At 41.8% G+C, this 26367-nt stretch overlaps 1 protein-coding gene across 4 annotated transcripts in view; it reads right to left on the bottom strand.

Annotated features, from left to right (window-relative positions):
- Window positions 1-3696: 3696 nt before the first annotated feature.
- Window positions 3697-26367, bottom strand: part of TUFT1 (tuftelin 1) — a 40220-nt gene continuing 17549 nt past the window's right edge. For 3 of the 4 annotated variants that reach the window (XM_012549746.3, XM_012549748.3, XM_003769935.4), the window contains 7 exons: window positions 24578-24691; window positions 19055-19183; window positions 18419-18513; window positions 8152-8257; window positions 6752-6835; window positions 6008-6108; window positions 3697-5335 (listed from right to left, as the gene is read on the bottom strand). In XM_012549746.3, the coding sequence (XP_012405200.1) occupies window positions 5272-5335; window positions 6008-6108; window positions 6752-6835; window positions 8152-8257; window positions 18419-18513; window positions 19055-19183; window positions 24578-24691 (693 nt within the window). In that variant the 3' untranslated portion in view covers window positions 3697-5271. Of the gene's footprint in view, window positions 5336-5490; window positions 5604-6007; window positions 6109-6751; window positions 6836-8151; window positions 8258-18418; window positions 18514-19054; window positions 19184-24577; window positions 24692-26367 lie in introns of all 4 variants that reach the window. The other variant, XR_004234046.1, reaches the window with a different exon arrangement.

Raw genomic sequence — 26367 nt, 5'->3', positions numbered from 1 at the left:
AAAATACTCTCGTCTGATTAAGTCTTTTAGTGGTTTAGCTAAAAAAGGTCCACTTTAATTTAAATAGGCTGAAAAAGCCAGTCAATTCTTTTGTTAAAAATTTTTAACTTCTTTGTTTATCTCACTCCCCTCACCTCCCATTCCCAGATATCCATATTGCTGTTGAGCGTTTTCATATCTGATTTGGTCACGGGGGAGGATGAGGAAAATGAAAAAATCATAGAAGGAAAGGTGTACTGGAGCGCCAGCTTTGAACCAGTAATACCATTGTTAAATAAATTTTTAGTGTGAACATTTAGACTTCAGAAACTGGCAAAGGGCTAGAAAGTGGGACTTGATTTATTGTTTGGTTGGTTGTCTAGGCTTAAGAAATTGATGGAAAAGATGTTAATAATGCAGATTAAAATTTTAAAATGTGTCAAGGCACTTTCCGCCCACAGGGTTGGTTATTAAGCATTTGCTAGAACACCCCTGGAAAGAGGTCTCCCCAGTTTCTTTTCCCACGTTGGGGCTGAGCACTCCAGGCTCCCAGGAGGCTGCTAATGAGAAATGCATGTCTGGGCAGCTTTGACACCCAGCTTAAAGAAACTGGCTGATCCTGCAAAGGCTCCAGGGGATAGGGCCGGATCCTCCCTCCACAAGATGTGAAAGCAACAGAGGAGCTGGCTCAAAAATGACAAAACACAGGAAATAAATAGAGCATTCAGTCCAAGAACAGCTTACCTCACCATGCCCAGCCTAGAGAACACTAGGCCCTCTCGATCTCACTTTTTTTCCTCCCTCCTTCCACCTCAAGTTAAAGAGTTTCCAAGACTTGGATGCCTTTCTCTCCCTACCAACCCGATACCCCTTCCCTATGTCAAATTTTCTGCTCTACACAGAAAGGACTCCACACCTACATGGGGAAATACAGAGACTCAAGATTCCTCAGCTGAAAGGGAGCCCAGAGACTATCCAGTTCAGCTCTTAGATAAAACATAAATCTTATTTTTTCATTTCTCTATCAGGTTTTCCTTGATTTCTCCTGCTACCTTCTCTGGATATAGTACTCTCTGTATACATACTTGTATATAAGAATATACATATGTATACATCCATATAGACATAATTTACACATATAGACATATACACATGTAAACATTTATATGTTAATTTTATTATCATACGTAATGCCGTTCAGCCCTTTCAGGTATGTCTGATTCTTTGTGACCCCATTTGGGGTTTTCTTGGCAAAAATGGATGATTGGCCATTTCATTCTCCAGCTCATTTGACAGATGAGGAAACTGAGACAGGCAGGGTGAAGTGATTGGCTCAGGAGCATATTAAACATTTACTAGAATGTATAATAGGGCAATTAGGTAGCACAGTGGACAGTGTCAGGCTGGGAATAAAAAAGACTCATCTCGATGAGTTCAAATCTAGCCTCAGACAGATAACAGCTATATGACTCTAGGCAAGTTATTTAACTGTTTTCCTCAGTTTCCTCATCTGCTAATGAGCTAGAGAATAAAATGGCAAACTACTCCAGTATCTTTGCCAAGAAAACCTCAAATGTGATCACAGAATGTGACGAATGAACAACAAATGTCATATACACATATTACATTTATTCCATTCCTATGTTGTATATTCTATTTACATAATTTGTCTTTGCCTACAGACTGTAATGTCCTTAAAAGCAGAAACTGTTTTCATTTTTTGCTCTAATGCTTAGCACATCTGGCACATCTGTAGGTTAACAAATGCTTGTTGAATGAGCTACAACATCCCCACTTATCAACCAACCACTCTAATCTTGAAGACCAAGAAAGCTATTTATATTAGGTGGGCTTCTCCTTTCTTTTAAAAATTAACAAGCATTTGTTTTTCCTTCCATGACCCTAGTTGGGGGGAAGAGAGCAGAGAAAAAAACAAAAGCCCTTATAACAAATCTGCATAGTCAAGCGAAATAAAGCAACATATTGGCCATTTCAAAAAAGTCTCATTTTGAATTTTTAAAAAATTTTTATCCTCCCAAATGGGAAAAAAAAAAAAAAGGAAAAGGAAACTTTCCAATAATGCTTCATCAAATAAAGCAATTCCCACATTGGTCATGTTCAAAAATTGTCTACTCCTTGTCTGTCTCCTCTGTCAGGAAGCAGGTAGCTTTCTTCTTTTTCCATTCTTTGGGAATTTTTTTTTTTTTTGGTCATCATATTGATCAAAGTTCTTAAGCCTTTCAAAGTCTTTTTTTTTTTTTTTGGGGGGGGGTTAGGTTATTGTATAAATTGTGGTCTTGGTTTGACACATTTCACTTTGTCTCAGTTCATACAGGTCTTCCCAGAGTTCTCTAAAATGGTTCATTTTGTTATTTCTTATGCTTTTCTTTTCATAGATTCTTTCCAGAAATTCCTTTACAATTTGGTTACAAGTTACCTTATGAGGTTTACCGCACATACTTCCCCTTATAAATCCTGTTTTAATTAAATTGACTTAGTTGCTCATTTTGACATAAGACATTCTACCTCTTGCCCTCGTGCCTAGAATTCACTCCTTCCCCACTTGCTTTCCCCTCCTTCCCATTAGAATTCTTTTTACTTCAAGGCTTAATTCAAATACGAGGCCTGTCTTGGTACTAGTTTTTAAGGGATATTCTAAGCCCTCATATTTGCTTTGTATTTGCTTAATCACAAACACATTGCTCTTCCTTACCTTGTCCCCCAGTTGCAGTATGCCTTTTGAGGGCAAGGACTTTGATTTTTGTTAAGCACACAGTAGTCCTTAACAAATACTTGTCAAAAAAATAAAAAAGTCCTTTCCTTTTTATAGCTGGATATTCTTACCCCCTCACCTTTCCACTACTTCCAATGGGAAATCTCTCTGGTACATTAGTCAGTATCCACCCCACTGTTACCCTGTTCATAATACCCAGCCCAGGCAGACCTGCCAGAGAGAGGAAAGACTTGGTGAGTTAGTTCTAGGAGGAGGAGAGAGGTTCCTGGTGCCTTCTGCACCCCTGGGTGTGAGCCTCCTGAAAAAATGAGAAAAGGGAAATAAAAAAAAGGGAGCTCAAGCCCTCTGTGGCGGAGCGAGCCAGGGCTGGGGTTGGGATTTCAGGTTCCTCTGGTCCAGAGAGCATTAGTGTAAATTCAGCCACGTCCCCATTCAGCCCTGCGGCCATCTGCATACCCAGCCAGAAAGAAAGAGTTGGTGCTAATTGGATGATGCCCAGAGATAGCCCAAACACTCCCCAAAAGCCGCAGTCAGCATTTCCAGAGCTTTTCATTTTTGCAAAGGACTTGGCAGTTACTCATCTACCCTGCGGTGCTAGTTGGTGGCTCTATCTGTAATCACTGCACTTCTATCTCCTACCAGTTCCCTTTCCCAAGCCAGGAGACATTCAGGCATTCAGCCAAGGTCTCCACTCCCGGCAGGGCCCAATGCCAGAGTTAGGAGTCACCCCCAAACTCTCCTGGTCCCTCCGAAATCAGGATGCAGATTGCTTAAGCTGAGCTCCCCTTCTGCAGCCCCTACACTCTGAAAGAACTCAAGCGAGGAAACCACAAATGCTTTGGGTTGGAGGGTTTGCAAATCATATTAAAGAGGAAGATCTGTCTCTCTAAGAATTCTCCCCATGTGGAAAGCAGGGCTTCCTTCAGGAGGCTAAAGGAGATATTTTTGCTTTTTTCAGCCTGTAAATAAAAATCAGACCAGAATCTCAAGAGACACGTTAATATAATTTATTCAATTCACCATATAAAGAGTATAGACTGGAAACATTTTAGAGCTAGAAAGGACTTTGGAAATGGGCTAGTTCAGACTCTTCACTCTATAGATGAGTTACCTGAAGCATGGAATGACTTGCCTACAGGGGTGGAGCAAGTTCTGGGTCTAGTACCTCTACACAGATACAGAAAGACTTGAGCTTTCTACTTTTGAGTTAGGCAGAGCTAAGGGACTTAAGAGCTTTGCTTTTTGTTAATATTTTTCTATAGGATTCCATTAATTCTCTTTTGCTTTATTTCTCCATCACCTGAGGCTACAAGTCAGGGACCTAGAAGAGATCATTCAGAGGCAGTATACCCAAAAGGCTCCTGAATGGTGGAGGAGGGAAAGAAAGCAGGGTAAGGGAGATTCAAGGGAAATCCTTTTCCAAAGAGTCCTACTCATGAATTCTCTGTACAATCAATATACACTTCCTTTCCCACCTGCTCTCCCGCCCCGCTATAGTCTGAATATGTAAACACACATACAATTCCCTACCTGGTCTACAACTTGGGCATGGGAGAAGGGGAGAGGAGAGGAAAAACACAGAAAAACACATGAGAAAAATAAAAGCCACAACTCTTAAGTTCCAGAACTTTGGTATTAAAACAACTACAAGACATAACCAAAGACACCAATAACTTAGCAAAATAAATACTGGGGGAGCATCTGCTGCTTCTCTGGGACTCATGCAATCTGGTGGAAAAACTTTCCTCCAAGCTCTGGGACCAGGAAGCTAGGATGTTTCTAGGGCCGAGTTTAAATGGAGGAAAAAATAAAAATAAAAAACAAACAAAAACACTTCAAAAGTTTCTGGGAATAGTGGTAGAAGCCAAAAACAGCAAGGACTAGGGCCTAGCTGTCAGTGTCCCTTCCCGCTCCAGATCCATTTTCTGAATATAGATTTTTTTTCTGTCTCATTCTATTCCCCAGGAAAATAGGAATTTAACCATAAGGTAAGACTCATCCCCATTGTACCCACATGATCCCAAGTTTGGTGGGTACCCCACCATCTTAGGAAGCAGAGAAATGGGGAAATGGTGTTTTGCTAGGAGCAACACAGGAGGAAAAAGGTTCGGTCCCTGAGGATGAGAGCCAGTCTAAGTGGATATCTGTTGCTCCGTGTCAGGGCTGGGTGAGCCAGGGCACCCCGTCCCACTCCTGTGCAACCCTGGTCTCCGGGGCAGTCCGACACCCACTTTCAGAGGGAAACTCTCCTCTCTAATGTAGATCAGCAACAATCATGGTATTATGGGCGTCACCACGGGATCCACCCTGGTCCTGGGCCCAGCAAAGTGGGTTTCTGTCCTGGTGGCTTCCTTCACAGGCTCCGGGTCTCCAGAGGAAGGCCTTCCCCTTCCTCTGTCTGCCCAGCACACAGAAGAAAGGAGCTCAAGAATTAGGCATAAATGGGGGCCTCGGGGCAGCCAGGGAGCGGTCAAGAAGTAAAAGTCTGCGACACAACAGGGGACGGGTTTTCTCTTTAGGCCAGTAAGGGTAGCAAGCAGCACTATTCACTTTACGGCTCAGGTTTCCACCACGCGGATGAGAGGCAGGGGCTTAGGATTTGGAGGCCTGGAGATCCTGCCGCTGGGAAGAGACAAGAGGAGAACACTTAGGGCCCCGAGTCCTGCTTGGGCCCCTCCTCCACCCACTCTAGCCGCCACTTTCTATCTGGTTAACTTTCGTGGTAACTAATCTTCCCAGTGCTTATATAATTTTTTTAAACCCAAATTGCCAATCACCTCTCAGAAGACTGTTAAGACTTCAAGACCCTTTTCAATCCTATGAAGCTGACGCTGTTCTTTATATCCATACATGATCTTCTTCTCCAATCATCCCATAAATCATCTTCAATCTTGGCCCATAAATGATATCAGGGAAGAGGAGATGAGAGGGCAATTTAGAAGTGGAAATGCAGAGAAAAGGAAAATGGGAGGTGTGTCAAGGGACCAGGGTGGGGGAATTGGTCAATAGTGTTTTTGAATAGTGAAATTTTGAATTTGAAAATAAAACACCTAAGTTTACAAAGGAAACCAATTAATTAAGTAAAATTGTCAAAATATTGGGGGGAAAAAGGTTCAAAGGAACCAGGTTAAGAATCCAACCTGGTCTAAGGGAATAGACTTGTTCTATGTCATTCTTTTGAAAGCAAGTGAGATATGGAATTGAGTAAAGGCGCCCTCCACAGCCAAGATTTTTCTCTCTTGTTCTTTTCCTTTTTTTCTGAATTGAGCCCATATACATAGATTACATACTCACCTTCCCAGGGTATCACTCTTGGTTCGGGTTTGGGTACTGAAATTTCCAGGACTGATCTGTTTTTCTATCAGGTGTTCCATTCGGTCATGCATTTCTAAATTCTAGGATACACATCTCAAGGTGAGAGCACATTCCTTCTCTTGTTGTCCCCCACCCACTGATTAATCCTTTCTTGCAACCTCTCCCTGCCACCTTTGGAGATATTACTCCTCAACTGAAATACCTTCTCCTCCGTATCCACTACTCCTTTTCTTCCCCCCCCTTCTTCTCCAGGTTATCTTCCATCCAACAATGATGATTTCTTTAGTGACACCCTTTACTGCATCTATTCTTCAGTCCTCGATGTATGGACTTGTCTAGGTAGCCTTAAGTGTGTGTACACATCATGTGAACACAGGGACACACATCCAGTCTCCTAAATGAGGCTGTAAGCAGCCAGAGAGCAGAAGGCCCATTCTTCCATTTTTATTTTGTCTCTCATGTACCACCCACTCAAGTCTTCCGCAGACAGTGGTTGCTCAATAATTATTAGTTACTCAAAAGTATGTAAGAGCCCCGCAGCTAAGTTAGAAATTATTCAGTAAACACAACTACACTTCGCAGAACAAAGGTACCATCCCAACAAGGAAAATTAATTGTCCCAAAGACTCACTTCCTGAAGCTTTCCCGCCCCCATCAGCCTCCCAATCTTCTCAGGCCCCAAGAACCCACATTCCCCTCTAAGGTGATTTCCATGTGTCTTACCTCAGCTTCCAAATAGGCAACCTTCTCTTTGAGCTCCTGGATGGTTGTGTCCTTGGACTGAATCACCGTTTTAGAATTCTGAAGCTGTAGGGGCAAATAATGGGCTATTGAAAAAAAAAATAATCAACATAGGCCAAATGACTTTCACCTGGGGCTGCTAGAGAAGCTATGGAATGTGAATTTTCACCCCTTTATGAGCTGGCTTTCAGTTTGCTTTTTGGTACAAAAGGCATTTAAATCAACATAATGATCTCAGATGGAAAAAGAAGCCAAAACAATGTACTCTATTTGGCCTGGGAACATATACATTCTACAGTGCAGCAGATTCACCTTCCTAATTATGTTTTGCTTAAGCTCATAGAAAAATGAGTCTGCATTTCCTGAACACACACTACCAGTGGGGAAGAAAACCCTGAAATATGCCAGCCTGAGTGTATGAATCCGGTTTAGGATTTAAAATCTGCTCTATATAGGGACAAATCTATACCCCCTAGTCAGGCTTGAAGCAGCTCCACAAGATGAGACCTCCATACCTTTGCCCCAAATGAATTTGGGGGTGACTGCTTGAGGGGGAAAATGATGTAGTGGGATACTTTGGTCCTCTGATCTTTAAGGGAGGTGGGGAGGGCTGGGTCAGGAAACCCTGAGTCTTCTGACTTTGGAATCTGTCCCAGAAATCTCTCCTGATTACTCCTTAGCTTCTAAGCCTCAGGAAACTCCTAGGATAATCACCACCTTTAATTCTCCTAGAGATTACTCCTTAGCCCACCACCTTCCACCCTTAATTCATCTGGAGATTACTCCTTAGCCCACTACTCTTAATTCATCCAGAGTAATCTTTTAACCTTGGGCCATAAGAATCAATATGTACTCCTTAACCTTAGACTATAGAAGACTAGATAAAGCTGTACTCTGCCTTTCAGTCATCTGCTATTTTCCAATCATGAACCTAGCCTGCTGAGAATACTCAGTGTCAAAATATACCCTTTTTTTGCCAACTTAAAAAATAAAAAATAATAAAATTTTCTCTATATCACATTTAAAGACAAAGCAAAGAGAATTCACTCTTTTCTTTTCATTAACAACATTTTTCAGAATGGCTCACAGAGAAAGGAGGAGAATGAGTTTTGGCTCATTTTCTTTCCTCTCCCTACCCTCTATGGAAATCAGATGATAAAAAGGCAAAGGGGGAGAACTAAATCAGGACAGTATAATCCCGGATTATAAATATGGATATAGATATATATCAAGAGAGAATATGCTATAAACACTCAAACAGAAACCTCTGGGTAAAGGGGCAAAAGGATTTCCCTGGCCCAGACTTGACAGGCAAAAACAATTCCATAGGGCAGTGAGGGATGGGATATTTTGGAGAGGGAGAAAGGGAGATGAGATCTCACCTGCTCTATCATCTGCCGGACTTTCCGCTGCTGGCTCTTCAGCATGTCATCCAGGTGATGGATCTTCTCCCGAAGGCCAGCCACTTCTTTCTCCAGCTGAGCAGCTCTGGAGACAGAAAGGATCAGAGGATTGATGCAAAGAGAAAAAATACTGTCTCTGTCCCGTTACAAGGTCAGGACAAGAGAGAAGACAGGATTTCAGGGCTGTTAAATTCTGTTTCTCTTTGCTCTGAGGAGTATGTAATCTATGTATAATATTCTGTTTTACTATCATCTCTGCCAACTGTCCCAAGGGCTTGGGGTGGGATGCCACAGAATCATAACGTTCTGGAGCTGGAGTTCATTGGGCCTATTATATGCCAAGGCATTATGCTGGGCCCTGGAGATACCAAGAGAACAAAACACAATTTTTGCCCTTCAAGGTTTATATTCTACACTTGTGCATTTAAGAAATGGTAAGTCTGAAAAGAAGCCTATGATCTTACTATGAAAGCTTTTATCATTACACTTTCACAATAGCTGCTCTGTTTGGTTTTGACTTTATACACATCATGTTCCCATGTTCCTTTCCTCCAATGGCAAGCAGCCTCTTTTTAGCTTCCTTTCCCCCATTAGACTAAAACTTCTAGACGGCAAGGGCCATCTTTTTCTTATTTGCATTTTCACACTTAGGATAGTGATTAGCAGAGAGGAAGCACTTGATAAATGTTTACTGGCCATTGAGTATTGAATAAACCAAAGGGCTTGTTTTGATATTAAAGACAATGGAAGCCAATTAAGATTGTTTAGCAGGAGTGACAGTCTCAACTCTGCTTCAGAAAGATTATTTTGGCAGTTTTGCTGAGGAGCTATAGAGGTGAGAAACATGAAGGGTGATCTCAGAATTTAATATGGGAAGAGATTTCAGAAGTCACACTGACAAAAACAATTCTTGCCATAATCTACGAGCAAGTGGCCAAGAAGCCCCCACTGGAAGATTTCTACCACCTCCTTCCAGGCAGACCATTTGGCCTCTGGCAATACCCGATTATTGGGAATCTTTGCTGTATCAAACCTAAATTGGCCTTTTTGTAAATCCCTCCTATTGCTCCTGATTCTGTCCTCTGAGTCCAAGAGAACCTGTACAGTGGAAAGAACATTTGATCAGAGATCCCAGGTTCAAATCTCCATGATACACATCACTTAACTTAAAACCCTCCGAGTCTGTTTCCTTGTGGGTAAGAAGAGGCTAGACACCAAATGGGCAGCCATGTTCCAGTTCTAAGTCTGTAATCCTCCATTCCCAAAGCTCATCACCCCTCCCTCCAGGAGGACCTTCCAAAACTTGAAGCCAGCCAGTCTATCTCCCTGAGCCTTCTCTTCTCCAGGCTGAAAACCGCTAGCTCCTTCAGCCTGTCTTCTCAAGATACAGATTCAAGGCTCTTCACCATCTGGGCTTCTTTCTCCAGACACTCCTCCAGCTCCTCAATGCCCTTCTTAAACTATGGCACCCAGAACTGAGCACAGCATTGCAGATATAGTCTGAGACAGCAGGACAGAGGAATCCCTGGGAAATTCTGGAGATATCAACTGACTTCTGGAAGCTTTCCTGACTCTCAAGGGCCACCAAGATCTCCTTGGCTCCCGCCCCACCTCCACTGCTAATTTAAATTAAGCTTACTGTTCACTAACACTCCCAGATATTTTTCAGATGACTTTTGCCTAATCATGCCTTTTTCTATCCTTTGCTTTTGAAGTAAATTTTTGAGCCCAAGTATAACATTTTACAATTTCATCTTAGGAGCTTCAGTCCACTGCTCTAACGCGGGGCTTCTTAAAATTTTTCCACCCTTTGGTGGACCCTTTTTCACTGGAGACATTTTTACATGATCCCCAGGTACACAAAACATTTACTAATAAATCATAATTTTACAACTCTCATATTCAGCTATTAGACCTCATATGGAGTTGCAACCCAAAGTTTAAGATGCTGAGCTCTAGCCTATTAAGACCTTTTAGGATCCTGCCATATATCATGTTCTCCTGGTTTTGTGTCATCTGCAAATTTTATAAGAATGCTGCCTGTGCTTTTATTCAGATCCTTGATAAAAATCTTAAACAGCCCAGGGACAAGAATAGATCCCTAAAATCCTCTACTAGAGACCCTTTGCCAATGAGACATCGAACCACTTATGACCACTCTAAGGAGTTCAGCCATCCAACCTGTGATAAATCCATCTGTGTTCTCCTTTAGTCCACATCTCCACTTTTTCACAAGACTAGTATGAGATTTACTTTATCAAATGCTTTGCTAAAAATCTTGGTGAACAACACATCTGCTAGTTTTGTAACCCTGTCAAAAAAAGAAAATGCCAATCTAGAATGACCAGTTTTTGGTGGAGCCATGCTGCTGTGCTTCTAGATTATCTGCTTACTGTCTTTTTCATGATCCATTGTAGAAGTCAAGCTCACTGTCTATTGTTCACAAGCTTTCATTTTCTTTGCTGAAATTTTCCCTTCTCCAATTGAGCAGCAATTCCATTTTTAAAAATATCACGGACAGTGACTCAATAATCATATCCATCTGTTCTGAGTACCTAAGGATGGCTCATTTGGGTCAGATGATTTGAATTAAACAAGGTCACTCAGATAACAAAGTACTCTCTTATTTGGCTTGGGCAGCAACTGCCTATCAGTTATTTGTATGTCATTTGGGGGTGGGGGGTTGGGGGCAAGTAACAGATCCATCTTTTTAAAAATCTAAGTTGGCTGGGTATTTTCCTATATAGTCACAATGGTTTCTGTTAGAGCAGGGCTTCTTAAATGTTTTACACTCACAACCCCTTTTCATCTAAGAAATTTTTACTTTACCCCATTTATATAGGTATATAAAAGGTATACAAAATCAAACATTTACTGATAAATCATAATTTTTTGACCCCCACATTCAGTTACAAGAGCCCATATAGGGTCATGATCCACAGTTTAATAAACTTTGCTTTAGACAACTTTGCTTTTTCCTCCTCTCATCCTTCTTGGTCTGACTTCTGCAAAATATTAGTCCAGGATACCTATTTCTCCTGTGAAATGGGGGTTCTTAATCTTTTTTTTTTTTTTTTTTTTTGTATTATGGACCTATTGGTAGTTTGGTGAAACCTATGAATTCCTTTTCCAAGGATAATGTTTTTTAAAAGCACAAAATAAATTACATAAGATTACAAAGGAAACAAATTATACTGAAATATAGTTATCAATTTTCTTTTTTTTAATTCAGACCTTAGGTTAAGAACTCCTCTTCTGTAACCTTTAAAATCTATTCTCCCCAAATCTAGGATGTATATAAAACTATACTTATAGCTGCATCTAGCTTTTGTTTTAAGTCATTCCCCCCTACTCCAATTATATTCCAGTTAGTAAAAATCAAATTTAACTCAGAATTTTCCCTTATTGGTTCCTATACCTTTTAAAGGTATAGAAAATTATCTTTAAATCAAATGAAGTTTATCAGTTACTCTGCTTTTGGCAGGGAGAATGCTCTGGCAGGTATCTGGATGAATGAAATCTTTCATCGCTTCTATATCATGTGCAAATGCCAAACATGTGGCAAACTCCTCATCTAGTTCTCCTTTCTGTCCAACTGATCTGCAGTATATTCTAATGACAGAGTAATACCAATTACACACAGCTCAGCCTCAGCCTTGGATCACACTCACCATTTTGGCTCCTACATATGCGCTACTAAATGAAAGGGAAGAAAATCATTCAACTCTGAGTCCACTACAAATTTATGTTATTTAAGCCCAACTGGGCCCTCACTGTTGCTAGGCAAACCTGCTATACCTTCCCTTATTAACTCACCATCCTGCTCTCCACAGGGACTCTTCCAAAGTTTCTCATCCCTTCTTAAATATCCCATGGCTTCCCATTCCCTTCAGATGTCCCAATATCTCTGGAATATGGCCCCCTTCTCTCTCCTGACACTGCTATCGCCTCAATTTTGGATAACCACAAAAGCCTCATGTGAGTCTGCCTGTCTCGGGTCTCTCCCAACTCTGATCCATCCTCCCTTCAACCACCAGAGCGATTTTCCTACTCGACGAACTCTAGTGGCTTCCTGGGACCTCCAGATCCCTTCATTACCTGCCCCCACCTTCTTACACCTTACTCCTTAACTTGTAACTCTGTGATCCAATAACACTGGCCTCCTGGCTAGTCCATGAACACGACACTTTGGGTATTTTTCTGTCTGTCCCCCATGACTAGAATGCTTTTACTACAGTTACTGATTTCCCTGGCTTCCTTCAAGTCTCAACTAAAATCCCATCTTTTTACAGGAAATCTTTCTCAATCTCCCTTAATTCTAGAGCCTTCCCTTTATTATTTCCTGTTATCCTGTACATAACTTGCTTGTTTGCCTGTGGATTTCTCTATTAGATAGTAAGCTCCTTGAAGGTGTATGGATAGGATTTTTCATCATAAGTCCTTCATAGTCATGGATCACTGTATTGCTGCAAATAGCAAAGTCATTAACTGATCATCCCAAAACATTGCTATTACTTTGTACAAGGTACATTTCACATTGATTGAGTTCATGAAGGACATTCCAAGTTTTTCTGAGAGCATCCTGCTTATCATTTCCCATAGAACAACAACATTCCATCATAATCACATACTACAATATCTGAAGATATGTTCTTAAGATATAGAACTTTGGGAACCTGGGTGACAGTGGATAAAGAACTCAAACTAATGTCAAGAGACAGGAGCTCAAATTCTGCCTTAGTCCCTAATAGCAGTATCTCTACAGTTACTTCCATTATTAGTCTCATTTCCTCATTTGTAAAATAGGGAATTATAATGACACCTACTACCTCAGGGAATTGTTTTGAAGATTAAATGAGTTAATATACATAAAGCAACTTTTTTAAAGCAATTCTTAAGAGTACTACATAAACATTTTTATAGTTATTGTTACTAATCTTTTTCACTTATCCCCCTCTCAATCATGCCATTTTTTCATCTCCCTGTTTTTTGTGTGTGTGTAAGGTATACTTTAAAAAAGCTATATTCCAGGTATGAGTTTTAACCACCAAATCTCAAAGATACTTCTGAGGTCAAATATACCTATACCTCCTTACAAAAGGCCTACTTACTTCCTTTTTGGTGACTTAAAACACTGGTCCATTTCTGTATAGCTATCTGACTTCATGACCCCTTTGGGGGTCCATTTTTTCCTTTAAACTTTTGGGTTATCTTCTCTGATATTTTTCATTCACTGTACCTATGTACTTTCTATGGAATCAAACTTGGTAGATATACATAGGAAATTCCCTTGCTCCCCATATTTATTTTAAAGCCTAAAGATGGCAAAGATCTATCTTTATACAAAAGATAGACACCAAAAAAACCAAATCCCATTCTCAGATACCATCTTCTTTAATCAGTCAATTCAAAATCTTAAATTACCTATAGTCTTCTTCATCTCGTCTTCAAGAAACAGCAGTAAAGAAAAATACAAACTTTCTTGACCAGAACATTTTCATAATCTCAGCAATTACTTTTTAGATTCCTTCTGGCAAGGTCATGTGTCTCCAAATGAATCACAAGAACTGGTGGTAGTCATCTTTTTTTTTTTTTTTTAATTAGCTAAAATGGATTTTCAAAAAAATATTATATCTTTTAAGTCATCAATTTTCCTAAATCTTGGAAAGCGCCATCATATCTTGAATACATAGGATATATACCCCAGAAAGACAAGAAGTCTATTATTATTGGGTCAACCAACCATTGCTACTTCTTTTCTGATCCTTGCTAGAGGATCTCACCCCCCCACAGCTGCTGTATTTGTGTCATGTTATTGTTTAGAAGATCAGTTTCTTCTTGGAGGATCTAGCTCCTTCCTCTTCCTCATTTTTAGAAGAGGAAAGTGAAGTATAATAAGAAGTGACTCCCTAAAATCACAAAATCATTATTAGCTCAGCCAGGACTGGACCTAAAGCTTTTAACTTCCAGGCCAGTAATTATTCTATCACACTACATGATCTCTTCAAAGCAGACAGAACCAAAAATCCCCAGAAGGCCAAGCCACTTGAGAAAAATATGCCATGACTTTCCAGCCTGCTGCTGCTATCTCCCTATGCCTCAGAAGCATAATGCTTGGTGACCCCAATTTTCTTTTACAAGGTAGAGGAGTCCAACACTATTGGGAAACCAAAGTAGAGACTATGATGGAAGGTTTCATTATATTGCAGTTACATAACCAGCCCCTTTTGGGGTAACAGTGAGGGATACCTAAAAAACCCAGAAATCTACAACTGTCTCCCAAGTCTGGCATTTAAGCTCTAAAACTTCCTTTTTCTACCTCTTCTCTATTTTCTTTCTCAATTTGTTTTGTTTGGAAAATCTGCATTTTATATGGCCAATTATTAAAATAGTTTAACTGTATATGAATATGGATAAAAAAATTTATTAAGCACTTACACATCAACTACCTGATTATAAATGTCAAAGGAAAGAGAATTCCTGCCCTTAAGGAGCTTCTCTGCTAGAGGGCAGAGTGGATTTGATTATGGCTTGAGAACTCCATCCTCCAGATGAGGAAGGAGAAAAGCAGAAAAATGGCTGAGTAGGCAGGGAAGTCTGACTGCAGCCCGCCTGCTCTAAGCCCATTACTTATATATGTTATAGATCAGATTTTATATAAGCAACATAATCTGTAAAATAAATGGTTTTATGAATGTAGGCGGCCAACGGGTACAGAGGACAGAGCACTAGCTCTAGTGAAGTTTAGCAAGTGGGCCACTGTGGCTGGAGGATAAGTAAAGCATCAAGACTTGAAAGGTAGGGAGGGGCTAGATTATGAAAGTCTTGAAGGATCATGGAGAAGATTTTATATTTGATCTTGGAGATAGAAGGGAGCCACTGAAACTTATTTATTGAGTTGTATGTATAGGAGGCTTGGGTAGATCCATGTGTTAGGAAAATCATTTTGGTAGCCGAGTCAAGGATGATTTGGAGAGAGTGAAGAAGAAAGATGTACAAGGAAATACCTCTCAGAGTTATGGATACCAAACCAAACCAAACCAAACCAAACCAAACCAGAGAAAATTACAAAAAAATAAAATAACTTCAACTACCTAAAACCAAAAAACTTCTGCATAGACAAAATTAATGCACCTAGTATAAGGTAAGGAGAATAAAAAATCTTTGTATCAAAGTAATCTGATTTAGCATCCAAGATAAATATAAACAAGATAAAAAACAATGCCATTCCCAATCGATAAGTGATCAAGGGGCATGAACAAACTGTTTTCTTTCATTCTTTCTTTCTTCTTTTTTTTTTTTTGAGGCAATTGGGGTGAAGTGACTTGCCTAGGGTCACATAGCTAGGAAGTGTTAATTGTCAGAAGCCAGATTTGAACTCAGGCCCTCCTGACTTCAGGGGCTGGTGTCCTATTCCCTCCCTGTGCCACCTAGGTGCCCCGAACAAACTGTTTTCAAGAAAAGTTGCAAAGTAATCAGAAGCATGAGAGAGAATCCTCTAATTCAATAATAATAAGAGAAATGCACATCAAGGTAATGGAAGTTTCACTTCACATCCCAAAACCTGACAAAAGACAAAAATAGATAACAATAATTAATGCTGGAGTGGTTGGAAAGATAGGTTTTCTGGGGGCACTACTGGTGGATCTGTGAATCAATATAATCACTTTGTGTAAATAAAATCACTAAAACAGTCATATTTTTTGGCTTGGAGATTCCATTTTGGGGCTTATATCCCAAGGAGGGCATAAGAAGAAAGTCTCCATAAATACCAAAATATTTACAATGGCAATTTCGGCAATGGCAAAGAATTAGAAAACAACGTAGATACCCATCATTTGGGGAATGGCTAAACAAATTGTGGTATATGAAAGCAATGGAATATTGTTGTGTTGTAAGAAACAATTAATGTAATAAATAAAAGCACAAAAATATATAAACTGGTGCAGAGATAAGGAAGCAGAATCAACAAACTTCCTTTCTATCTCCTCCTTCCTTCCTCCCTTTTCTTCCTTCATGCTTCATTTTTACTCTGTCTTTCCCTCCTCCTTTTGCCTAAAATCCATATAACCACATAGATTTAGTTTCTTCCTCTTATATTTCCATTAATTCAAACTTTCAATATGGGGGGGGGAGAGAATAACCCAAAATAATTCAGTTGTATTTTGAGTTTCTGACCCACTCTGGAAACAGATTAGGTCAGGGAGGCAGATGACAAAAGCAAAGAACTAAAAATAAAATGTTTAGATTTTCCATGGCTGACCTAAATTTAAGATCTAGAGTCATAAGGACAAGGATAAAGGCCTCAAGAAAGCTCTATCCTCAAAGACTGTGACGGGAATTACGATGTACAGGCCTAATAAGATTATAGTTTAGACTATACCCAATACAACATTAAACTGGATCTATGATTCATTAGTTGACAGTTTATTTCTGTTTATGGCCTACAGCATAAGGAGGCCAGAAATTCCTCAGTGGCCTAGGGCTGAGAGTGGCCTAATTTGGTGATACTTTGTTTCAATGACACAGGCTTTCTCTGTCTCCCTGACCATAAGGAAAGTAGAAAGTAATTTATTCATCATTTAATATTAATTAAATTAGAGGTAACTTAAGTCTACCTCCCAAATCACTGTTGAAATTTCTTCTTTTGCCTCTGCTGGATAAATACACCTTTTCTAGCTTCTTTCAAGGCTCTACTTGGTTCCTACCTTCCCAGAAGAGGCCTTTCCTATTTGAAATGGCTTTATACATGTTCACCCATACATATATAGAATCAACCACACCTACCACTGGGTAATAGCAATAGCAACTATTTCCCGCTAACGTAAATTCTTCAGGAAAGTTTAGATCTTGGTTTTCTCAGTAATTTCTCAGGATTGCAATAAAGGCTCCCTTCTTCCATTATATCAAACTGTTTCAGGTCACCCATCTAATCTCTGTTGGAACCCTTCCAGAGACAGGGAGTTCCATAAATAGGCCCTTCTGTTTCCACTCACATTCACCCTCCACATCATCCTTTAGTCTGTGGCCAAATCTCTTCTTCATTTGCAAAGCCATACCATTCATTAATCAAAACCTTCCATGGATTCACCAAATTAAAGTTCAAACTCTGACACCTGGCATGTAAGCCCTTACACAACTGCTGCTGTCTGAGCTCAGTCATGGCCCTTTGTGGGACAGCTAGCTGGTGAAGTGGGTAGTGCTGGGCCTGGAGTCAGTAAGTCATCTCCCCAAGTTCAAATGCAGCTTCAGACTCTTACTAGCTGTATGACCTTGGATAGGTCTCTTTGCCCTGTTGACCTCATTTTCTTCATCTGTAAAATGAGCTGGAGAAGGAATTGGCAAACCATTGCACTATCTCTGCTACAAAAACCTCAGACGGGGTCACAAAGAATCTGACGTGATTGAAAGAAGACTTAATTTTTTAAAAATTGCCTTTCCACATTTTTCTCAAGATACTCCTCTCTCTCTATGACTGGTCTGAACTAGGCTACTATTTGTATCCCATACATGACCTGTATTTTATCTGCCCTCCATCCCTTTTTTCCTAACATCTTTTTTTTTTTTTTAATTTTATTTTTTTTTTCCTAAGGCAATTGGGGTTAAGTGACATACCCAGGGTCACACAGCCAGGAAATGTTACGGGTCTGAGGCCAGATTTGAACTCCGGTCCTCTTGCTCTATCCACTGCACCAACTAGCTGCCCTTAAAGCCAAATTCAAATGTCACTTCCCTCAGGAAGCCTTCCTTGATTTTCCCTGTTATGGTGCCCTCTGCTCCCCTTGGGCCTCACACATGCAGCACTTGGCCGGGTGTGTCACACACTCTGGATATTTCACATCCGTTTTATGGAGGACAGGCTACCCTGAATGGATACGAACCAGGTCTTATTTTGCTCCCACTTACGACACCAGGTTCCCTTCCTGCTAATCTTCTCTGTAGCCTTCCAATTTTAGCACACGTGCTGCTGAAGCAAGCGCCCAGGTCCCCTTCCTAGCTCAGACAGTAGATCCGTCCCTCTCAGCCATGGCTCTGACCACCCAGAGCTCCCTGGCAAGGGGGGGACCCCTCAAGGTGGTCCAGGCTCCCAAACCAGGGAGAGTCCACACCCTGCTGAAGCATGTGGGTGAGTCAGGCCAGCCAGGTGTGACATCAGCAGCAGCTCCCACCCCAAATCTGGCCCTGTAAGAGCCCCAGCATGCAACGCCCCCGCCCCAGCTGCAAAGTGAGCAAGCAGGAGCCTTACTTTTCCTGTTCTGCAAGGCAGTCAGCACTGCGGGTCCGAAGCTCCTCCAGGGCTGTGTTCCCTTCCCTGACCTTCTCCTGCAAGCTCTCTTGTTCCTAGGCAGGGCCAGAGAAAGGCAAAGTTGGGATGGGGGAAGGCGTCTGCCTCCACGGAGAATCACAGGGTCCGCCGCCGCACAGAGATGGGCTCACGGGGCGCCTTCTGCCGAGATCGAGAACCCTTCCCTCTCCCCCTCAGAAACCTCACCCTGCTGCCCTGTGGGAAAGCCCAGCCCTGATGATTCCAGGGCTGGTTCATCTGCCAACTCTGGTTACCATTCCCCGGGCACCAAATGCCAACTTAAAACAATCTCCAAGCCTAAATGGGAGATGTACAAGCTGGAAGGGAAAAGTCCCTCAGCAACAGGAAAGGCTAAGAGGAGAGCCCCCCCCACCCCCCAAAAAAATAAAACAATCTTCCTCATCTTTCAAACAAGGAAGGAAATCCACCATTGTGGAATGTCCATTAAAAAGAAGGCAGCTGGGTCTGAGTTTGCAGGACAGCACAAGTACCCAAGGCAGGAGGGTAGACTAGGGTCATATCTTAGGGTATCTCCTAGCCCTGAGGATCTGAAATCCAAGAGAATAGAATAGTCACCTTCTCCATCCCCAACATGCACCTCTGAAGCTCGAGAACCTCCGCATCTCTCTGCTCCAACTTGCTCTCCGCTCTCTGAAGGGCAGAACTGCTCATCTCGGCTTCTCTCTGGTACCGGCTAAGTGTGGTCTAAAATACAGAATGGTCACTTGGTAACTGGGAAGATCCACCCCACAGATATCTGTGGGGGAGAGCTATAAAATTCCTTAGCAGGTGCCTACTTTGTCCAAGTCACTGTGCTAAATACTAAAGAATGAGAGACAAAAATTAATCAGTCCCTGCCTTGAAGCAGCAGCTGACATCTTTATTAGGGAGGGACACCATGGACACAGACAAGTAAATATAATTTATTTAGAACTGGTAGGAGAAGGAGGAATCTATCCATGTAAAGGTTGGGGGTGGGTGACCCCTGCTCCTTGGAAAGCTAGAGATTCTGAGGGGGTAAAGAAGTGCCTTCCAGCCCAGGGCAGGAAGTCAAAAGATGGCATGCTGAGTTTGGAGAATAGGGAGTGGACCAGTTGGGCTGGAACAGAGTTCAGGAAGGGGAGTAATATAAGTCTGGGAAGGTAGGTGGGAGCCAGATAATGGCAGATGGTTAAACATCACACTGAGAAGTTAATATTTTATCTGCAGGTTGGAAAGAGTCATCTAACAAGAGGAGAGCAATATTGTCAGCCAGGTGTGGAAAACAGATGAAAAAAGGAGGGAAGCAATAAGACCACGTGAGAAGCTCCTGCAATAGGCCAGGGAAGAAGTGATGAGACCCTGAACTTGGCTACTTCCTGAGAAAGAGGAAAAAGAATGAAAAAGAGCTCAATGTGGGGAAATGACCAGACATGGGAGGGCTGAGGGCAAAGGGCCAAAAATGACTCAGAGGTGATGAACCCGTGTCATGGAGAAAATAGGGAAAGATTCAACAGGAAAAGTGAAGTCTGACCAAGGACACTACACGGCAATAGTTGGGAGAACAGGACAAAAGAAAAACAAGGCTTTTTTCCCCTCTCCATTTCAAGGTAACTCCAGTGGGCTAGAGCTGAGCTCAGCCAACCAATAAGTATTTGTTATATACCTAATTATGCCAGGCATTGTCCTAGGAACCAGGAATAAATACAGAGACAAACTTGAAACAATTTGTCTTCAAAAGGCTTACATTTTATCAAGGTCTCCTTCCCTGGCCATACTTCCCCAATAACTACAAGATTAAACTTAAAAATAAAAGATGGAGATGGTAGTCTGCTAATTAGCCAAGGCCTCTTCTCTGCTACAGAGCCAAACACATCGGGATTCCAAAAGTCCACAAACGATCTGGCCCTCGGGGTAAACAAAATAGGGAGCTCTCCCCTTCTGATTTAGAGACAGATAAGCCAGGCTGGAATTATCCCAGCATTTCACAGAGAGGGAATTCCCACTGAACCATAAAGTGCTAAATAGTAAGAGTCTAATCCACCGTTCGTGGTCCCAGGATCCCAAGTCCTGTCAATAGATCCAACAGTACTGACTGAGACATTTCTTTCAAAATGTCCTTAAGTCTTTTTTTCCACCGGGGGCAGGAGGCTAGACTTGAAATCAGGAAGGTCTTGGTTTAAAATCCTCCTCTGGGACTTCCTACCTGGGCACAGCTTCTAACAAGCCCTTTTCTCCCCTCTGCCACACTTTTCTCCCCTCTTAGCAGCATTCCTGCTAAAATTACACAGTACTTTTCTGGTGCTTTTTCGGTGTCCACAACAAAACATGAGAAGACTGAAATTATATAGTAGGAAGAACTTCCTTAGTATAGATTGGGTAGGTAGGTAGAAAAGGTTCTTTTTTCCCCCCTTTGTTTTTTTTTTTTCCCCTTTCTTTTTAAAGAGAGAAAACCAATATTTTAGATTGGCTCAGGTCTGGAAAGTTCACTTTTAAAGATTAGAAAAAAAGCCTGACACCCAGGGACATGAAGTGACCTGCCTACAGTATGAGCACTGACTGAGTCAAGGCTTAGACTGGATGTCCCACAGGCTTTCTAGCTCAGAGTTCTTTACATTTCGTCATTATTCTGATATAAAATGACCCACGCTGGACGAGGCACAGGGGAAGGAGCCAGATGGCCTCTGAAGGGCCTGCCTAGGAGTGGGGAAAGTAGAATAACAGGCAGGTCCAGCTTCTCCCCAGGGTAGGTTCCGGGAGAGGAACAGGAGACTTGGTATCCAGGTGGTTTTCTTTTGCCATGTTATCTCCCTTGTTTGTGGTTATCAAGGAAAGTTAAGATCTCCATTAGCAACCCCCATCTGGCAACAGTTAGTGAATGTTACTAGATTTTCATGGCAATCATGTACCTTGATTTTATTCTCTCATTCTCATTCTCTCCCTCTCCCTTTCCTCTCCTCTCCTCTCTCTCTCTCTCCCCGCCCCCCCCCCCCCATTCATCCTCTCAACCAGAACCATAAACAAAGAAGGTGTATTTGTTAGAAAAGGTCAGAGGATCATTCAAACAAAACAGCAGGATGAGACACTCACAAAAGACTTTTAAATCCAAACAAGCTTCTCTTGTCATCTAACTTCTGAGGGAAAACATCTGGTTTTCTCAGCCCCTCAGCCCCTCTCTCACCAACTTTATTCCATTTTACGACCCTGCACGGACACTTGGGTCCCAGCCAAACCAGTCTCTGGGCTAATCCCTGTATGGGCCACTCAAATTCCTGCCCTTGGGCTTTGTGCAGCACTAGCCCTCACAGCTGGAACACTTTTCTTCCTCGCCCCTGGCTGGTGGGATCCAGGGCTCCTAAAAAGCCCTGCTCAGGAGCCACTCTTCCTAATACAAGGCTTGTTCTACCTCTATTATTACTAATGCTACTATATTACCATGACTACTAAAAATACTGCTGCTACTGCCACATACTATTAAGGTTACTACTATTACTACCACCACCACTACTAAAGTTACTACCACTATCCCTATTACTGCAGCTACCACTCTTACAATTAGGGAGGTAAGTGTTATTATTCCCCATTTTATAGATGAGGAAACTGAGGCTGGGGGGAAAAAGGATTTCACTTATCTAGGACCAAATGGCTATTACCTGCTTTGTTTTTCCTTGTGTACTCAACACTTAGCATAGTGACATTTAACAAATGGTAGACATTTAATAAATGTTTACTAACTAAAGTAAAATTCAAATTCAGATCTTCTTAACTCAAAACCCAAAGTTCTAGAAACCATATTCCCTAAGCCAATTCTACCAGGTATTGGTATTCTTGAATCCCTGGCAAATTATTTTGTATTTGTGTACTTCTTGTATTCCTCTAAAAGAATGTTAAGCTTTTTGAGGACAGAAATTCTTTTTTTTTTTTTGTCTTTGCACCACCCCCTCTCCCCTAACATGGTGTCTGGCTATATACAGTAGAGGGTTAATACATGCTTATATAATTAAAATGAATAGTATTGATGAGGTCAAAGTTACCGATCTAATCCCTCAAAGGAAAGAAATATCTCTATTCCAAGGTCTCACTTCACTCTCAGAAAAGGGACTCACAAATTCATCCCCATCACTGAAAATATACCATTGAAAGAGGACATTGTATCACCGGTATATAAATAGCACCCTGGGTCTGAATTGTCCTTGTCTTGCTGGCCAATGGGAGCTGGGCTTTTTCACTCCAGCCACTTTTATGTGACCCAAGGAAGGTGGTCAACCCAGAGAAACACTGCTGTGGAAGAGGCTCTCATGCTCCGGATTAAGCTTTCTTCCAGAATTCTAAATAATCAACAAGCTCTCCTGGTCAGCAGTGGCAAGCAAGGTTTAATCCCAAGCAGGAAAAGCAGCTCATCCAGCAGCAGCCTCCTCTTCCTCCTATTCGTGGAGGAAGTAACTAGTAGTCACCTCAATACCTATCGATTCTCCACTTAGAATTATAGCCAGCAAATTTTTAGCCCCAGGCTCCATCCCTTCTCCAGCCTTAAAATAGCAGAAGAGAGTAGTGGAGATAGAAGGGACCCTAGAGATTATCTAGCTCTTCCCCTCTGGATTGCCCTTCTTCATTTTAAGATGGAGTAGATAAAATCTGATTGGTGCCTCATAAATGAGCTAGCCCCATATTAAAAACCTCTATATTTAGAATGAAGTCATAAAGAAAACTTTATATTTATCCCTGATCATTCCAGAAAAATAAGTCATTTTAGAGACAAGGAAATTGAGATGTAAGTCAGCTCCTTGATAGTTCCCTTACTCTTCACTGATCTGGAGCTTCTGCCAAAGCAGAACCCAGTAAGCGTGAGGTTTACCGGGGAGGGCAGTGTCCACTAGTCTGCGAGCAGTAATGGCAGAGCCTACCCCGCCCTGATATTCTTACTTTCTTACCCTCCCCCAGCACCGTGACCGTGACCCAATCCCTGGGCCACTCCTCCTGGACCGAGTCTGTCAACCTCCTCTCCTGCGGCCCCACTCATCCCCTCTGTAAGATCCAGGCCCAGAGTGAACCTCAGGACCTTCACTCACTGAAGGGTACGGTCTGTCTCATCGGAACATAAGCTTCTAGCTAGCAGGAATTGGCTTTGCTTTCACCTTTATATCTCCAGGGCTCAGCACTGTGCTCGGCACAAATATACACATGTATATACAAACACACACATACATTACATATACACACACATGTTTATATGTACATATACACACACACATATGTTTATATAGACACATACACACATCTATATGTATATACAAACACACATACAGCTAAATGGTATTTTCACTTTTTTGTTTGCTGCCTTTCTTGTAGTTTTTTCCCCTTTTGGTTTGATTTTTCTTGTACCACATGACAAATATAAAATATGTTTTAAAAGATTCCACATATTTAACCTTTATCAGATTGCTTGTTTGGGGGGAGGGAGGGTAAGGAAAGGAGGAAGAAAAATGTAGAACACAAAGTTTTACAAAAATGAATGTTGAAAACTATCTTTATAAATATTTAGAAAAATAAAACACTATTGGGAAATATTTGTGTTTCTTTGGAAGTCAGCTCCTCTGACTCAGCCTGAAGCTGGATTCTCGAGTTCCCATTTTATCACAGGGGCGGCTCTACCCCTCGGTCTGTTCCAGGACCCAACGCCTGTTCTCAGATCTGGGAAAATGGAAGCCGGCCATCTCCCCTCCAGCTCAGACCCAAGACCAAGCCAGCTTGTGCAGAGACTGCACATTAATTCTGATGTTAGTCTAAGTCAAAGGTATTTGGAAAGAAAAGCCCGCGAACAAGCATGAGGGACACCTGCGGCAGACAGCAATGACTTCTGAGTTAGCCATCTTTGGGACAATTCCTTGTCACTCTCCCTCCCCCAGCCAGAGGGCACAGACTCAACTGCTGACTGCCGAAGTGGCCCCGAGGCCCTTGAGCAAACAGTGACCGTAGCTGCCTAAGGGGGAAAATGCACCCAAGGCCACCGTCCTTCTGTGACATGTTCCAGACATGTCCATCAGGACCATCAGAAGGACGGGGGGAGAGTGGAAAAGGGAAGATGGCAGAGACAGGCGGCGGGGGAATATGGCTCCTCACCTCGAAATGGGTCCTGTCTGACTGGTGCTGCCTCTCAGCCTCCTGCAGCTTAGCCAGCAGCTCTCGGACGGTTTCCTTCAAGCTCTCGGGGTCTTCGTTGTGATGACCTCGTACCTGTAACCAAGCACTGGCCGTTAGAGGGCAGGGGGGCCCAAGAGTTATTGCAGCTGTTCAAGAGACCCAGGGGGAAGGGGCGCACCAGGCAGCCTGCCCCCCCCCCCCCAAAGGAAGTCCGTCCCACCAAAGAAATGGCCGGAGACCAGAGGTCCCAGAGGAGCCGACTTGCTGCTGGCTGCCCTTCACCCCGGGGTCATCTTCAGCAGGGTGTTCCACAGGGTCTCATAGAAGGGAGGTAGCACAGCACTAGAGAGCGGGACTGAAAGCAAGAAGGCCCGAGTTTTAAATTTGCCTTGGACACTCACCAGCTCGAGGGCTGTGCGCAAGTCCCTGAAACCAACTAGACCTGCTTCATGTAAAAGGAAAATAATGCTTGTAGGTAGCAACCCCTTCCACCCTTAAAGTCTGCGTGAAGCTCAGATTATATGTGTAAAATATCGTGTGTGTGTGTGTCTATGTAAAATATTGTATATATATAGTGCTTTGTAAACTTTAATGTGTTATATATCAATAATTATCCTGTTCTCAGCTAAAATGTTAAGATGATATATATATATATGTAAAGTATTGTGTGTGTGTATATAAAGTGCTTTGTAAACTTTAATGTGTCATATGTCAATCATCTTGTTCTCAGCTAAAATGGAAAGATTTTATGTGTGTGTGTGTGAGAGAGAGAGAGAGAAATATTGTATATATACGTATATATATAGTGCTCTATAAACTTTAAGGTGTCATATCAATAATTATCCTGTTCTCAGCTAAAATGGAAAGATTTATATATATATATACACACACACATACACACATATATATGTAAAATATTGTATATATGTTTATATAAGTGCTTTGTAAACTTCAAGGTGTCATATGTTAAGAATTATTCTGTTCTCAGCTAAAATAAAACGATTATATATATGTATGTGTGTATACACACACACACACACACACACACACATACATATATATATATATATATAGTGCTTTATAAACTTTAAGGTATCATATGTCAATAATTATCCTGCTCTCGATTAAAATGGAAAGATGGCAGAACCTCACATGTATCATGGCGAGCACACTGCTGGTCTTCCTCAATGGGTGTGGGAGGGGCTGGCTGGCAACAGGAGAGAACTCCAAACTCAAAATTTTTAAAAATGAAAGTTAAAAATATTTTTGAATGATATTTTACTTCTTTTTCCAATCACACATAAAAACAATTTTTACCAATCTTCAAAAAAATTTTTTGAATTCCAAATTCTCTCCCTCTCCCCCTTCCTGTGATAGCAAGCAAAATAACTTTTTTAAAATCAAAATTCATGGCTTTTCAAAATAAAAACTATATGATGTTCTTGCAAAGGTCTTGCTTCAATTCTCAGTCAAATCACTCTTTCCTGAGGGTAGGTAGGGACACCAAATGAGTCCCTCCAACAAGGTTGAGGAGCCTTTTCCTCAGTGACACTAGAAACGCCTTCAGGGTAGGGGCCGCAATTCTCCCACTTCGCTAGGGTGTCCCCTGAGCAGTCCTTTAAGCCTTTTTCATCCCCTCCCTGTTGCCGGAGAGTGTTGGGGATTAGATGGGAAGCCGTCCCCCACCTTCTCCACACCCCGCCTCCCAGCACGGGTTAGTGCTCAGCTTGAGCTTGGCCACACCCAGCCATGGGCTGGTAGTTAAGATG

This window comes from Sarcophilus harrisii, chromosome 4 (assembly GCF_902635505.1).
Source record: "Sarcophilus harrisii chromosome 4, mSarHar1.11, whole genome shotgun sequence".
Lineage (NCBI taxonomy): Eukaryota > Metazoa > Chordata > Mammalia > Dasyuromorphia > Dasyuridae > Sarcophilus > Sarcophilus harrisii.
This window is presented reverse-complemented; position numbering and strand designations above follow the sequence as displayed.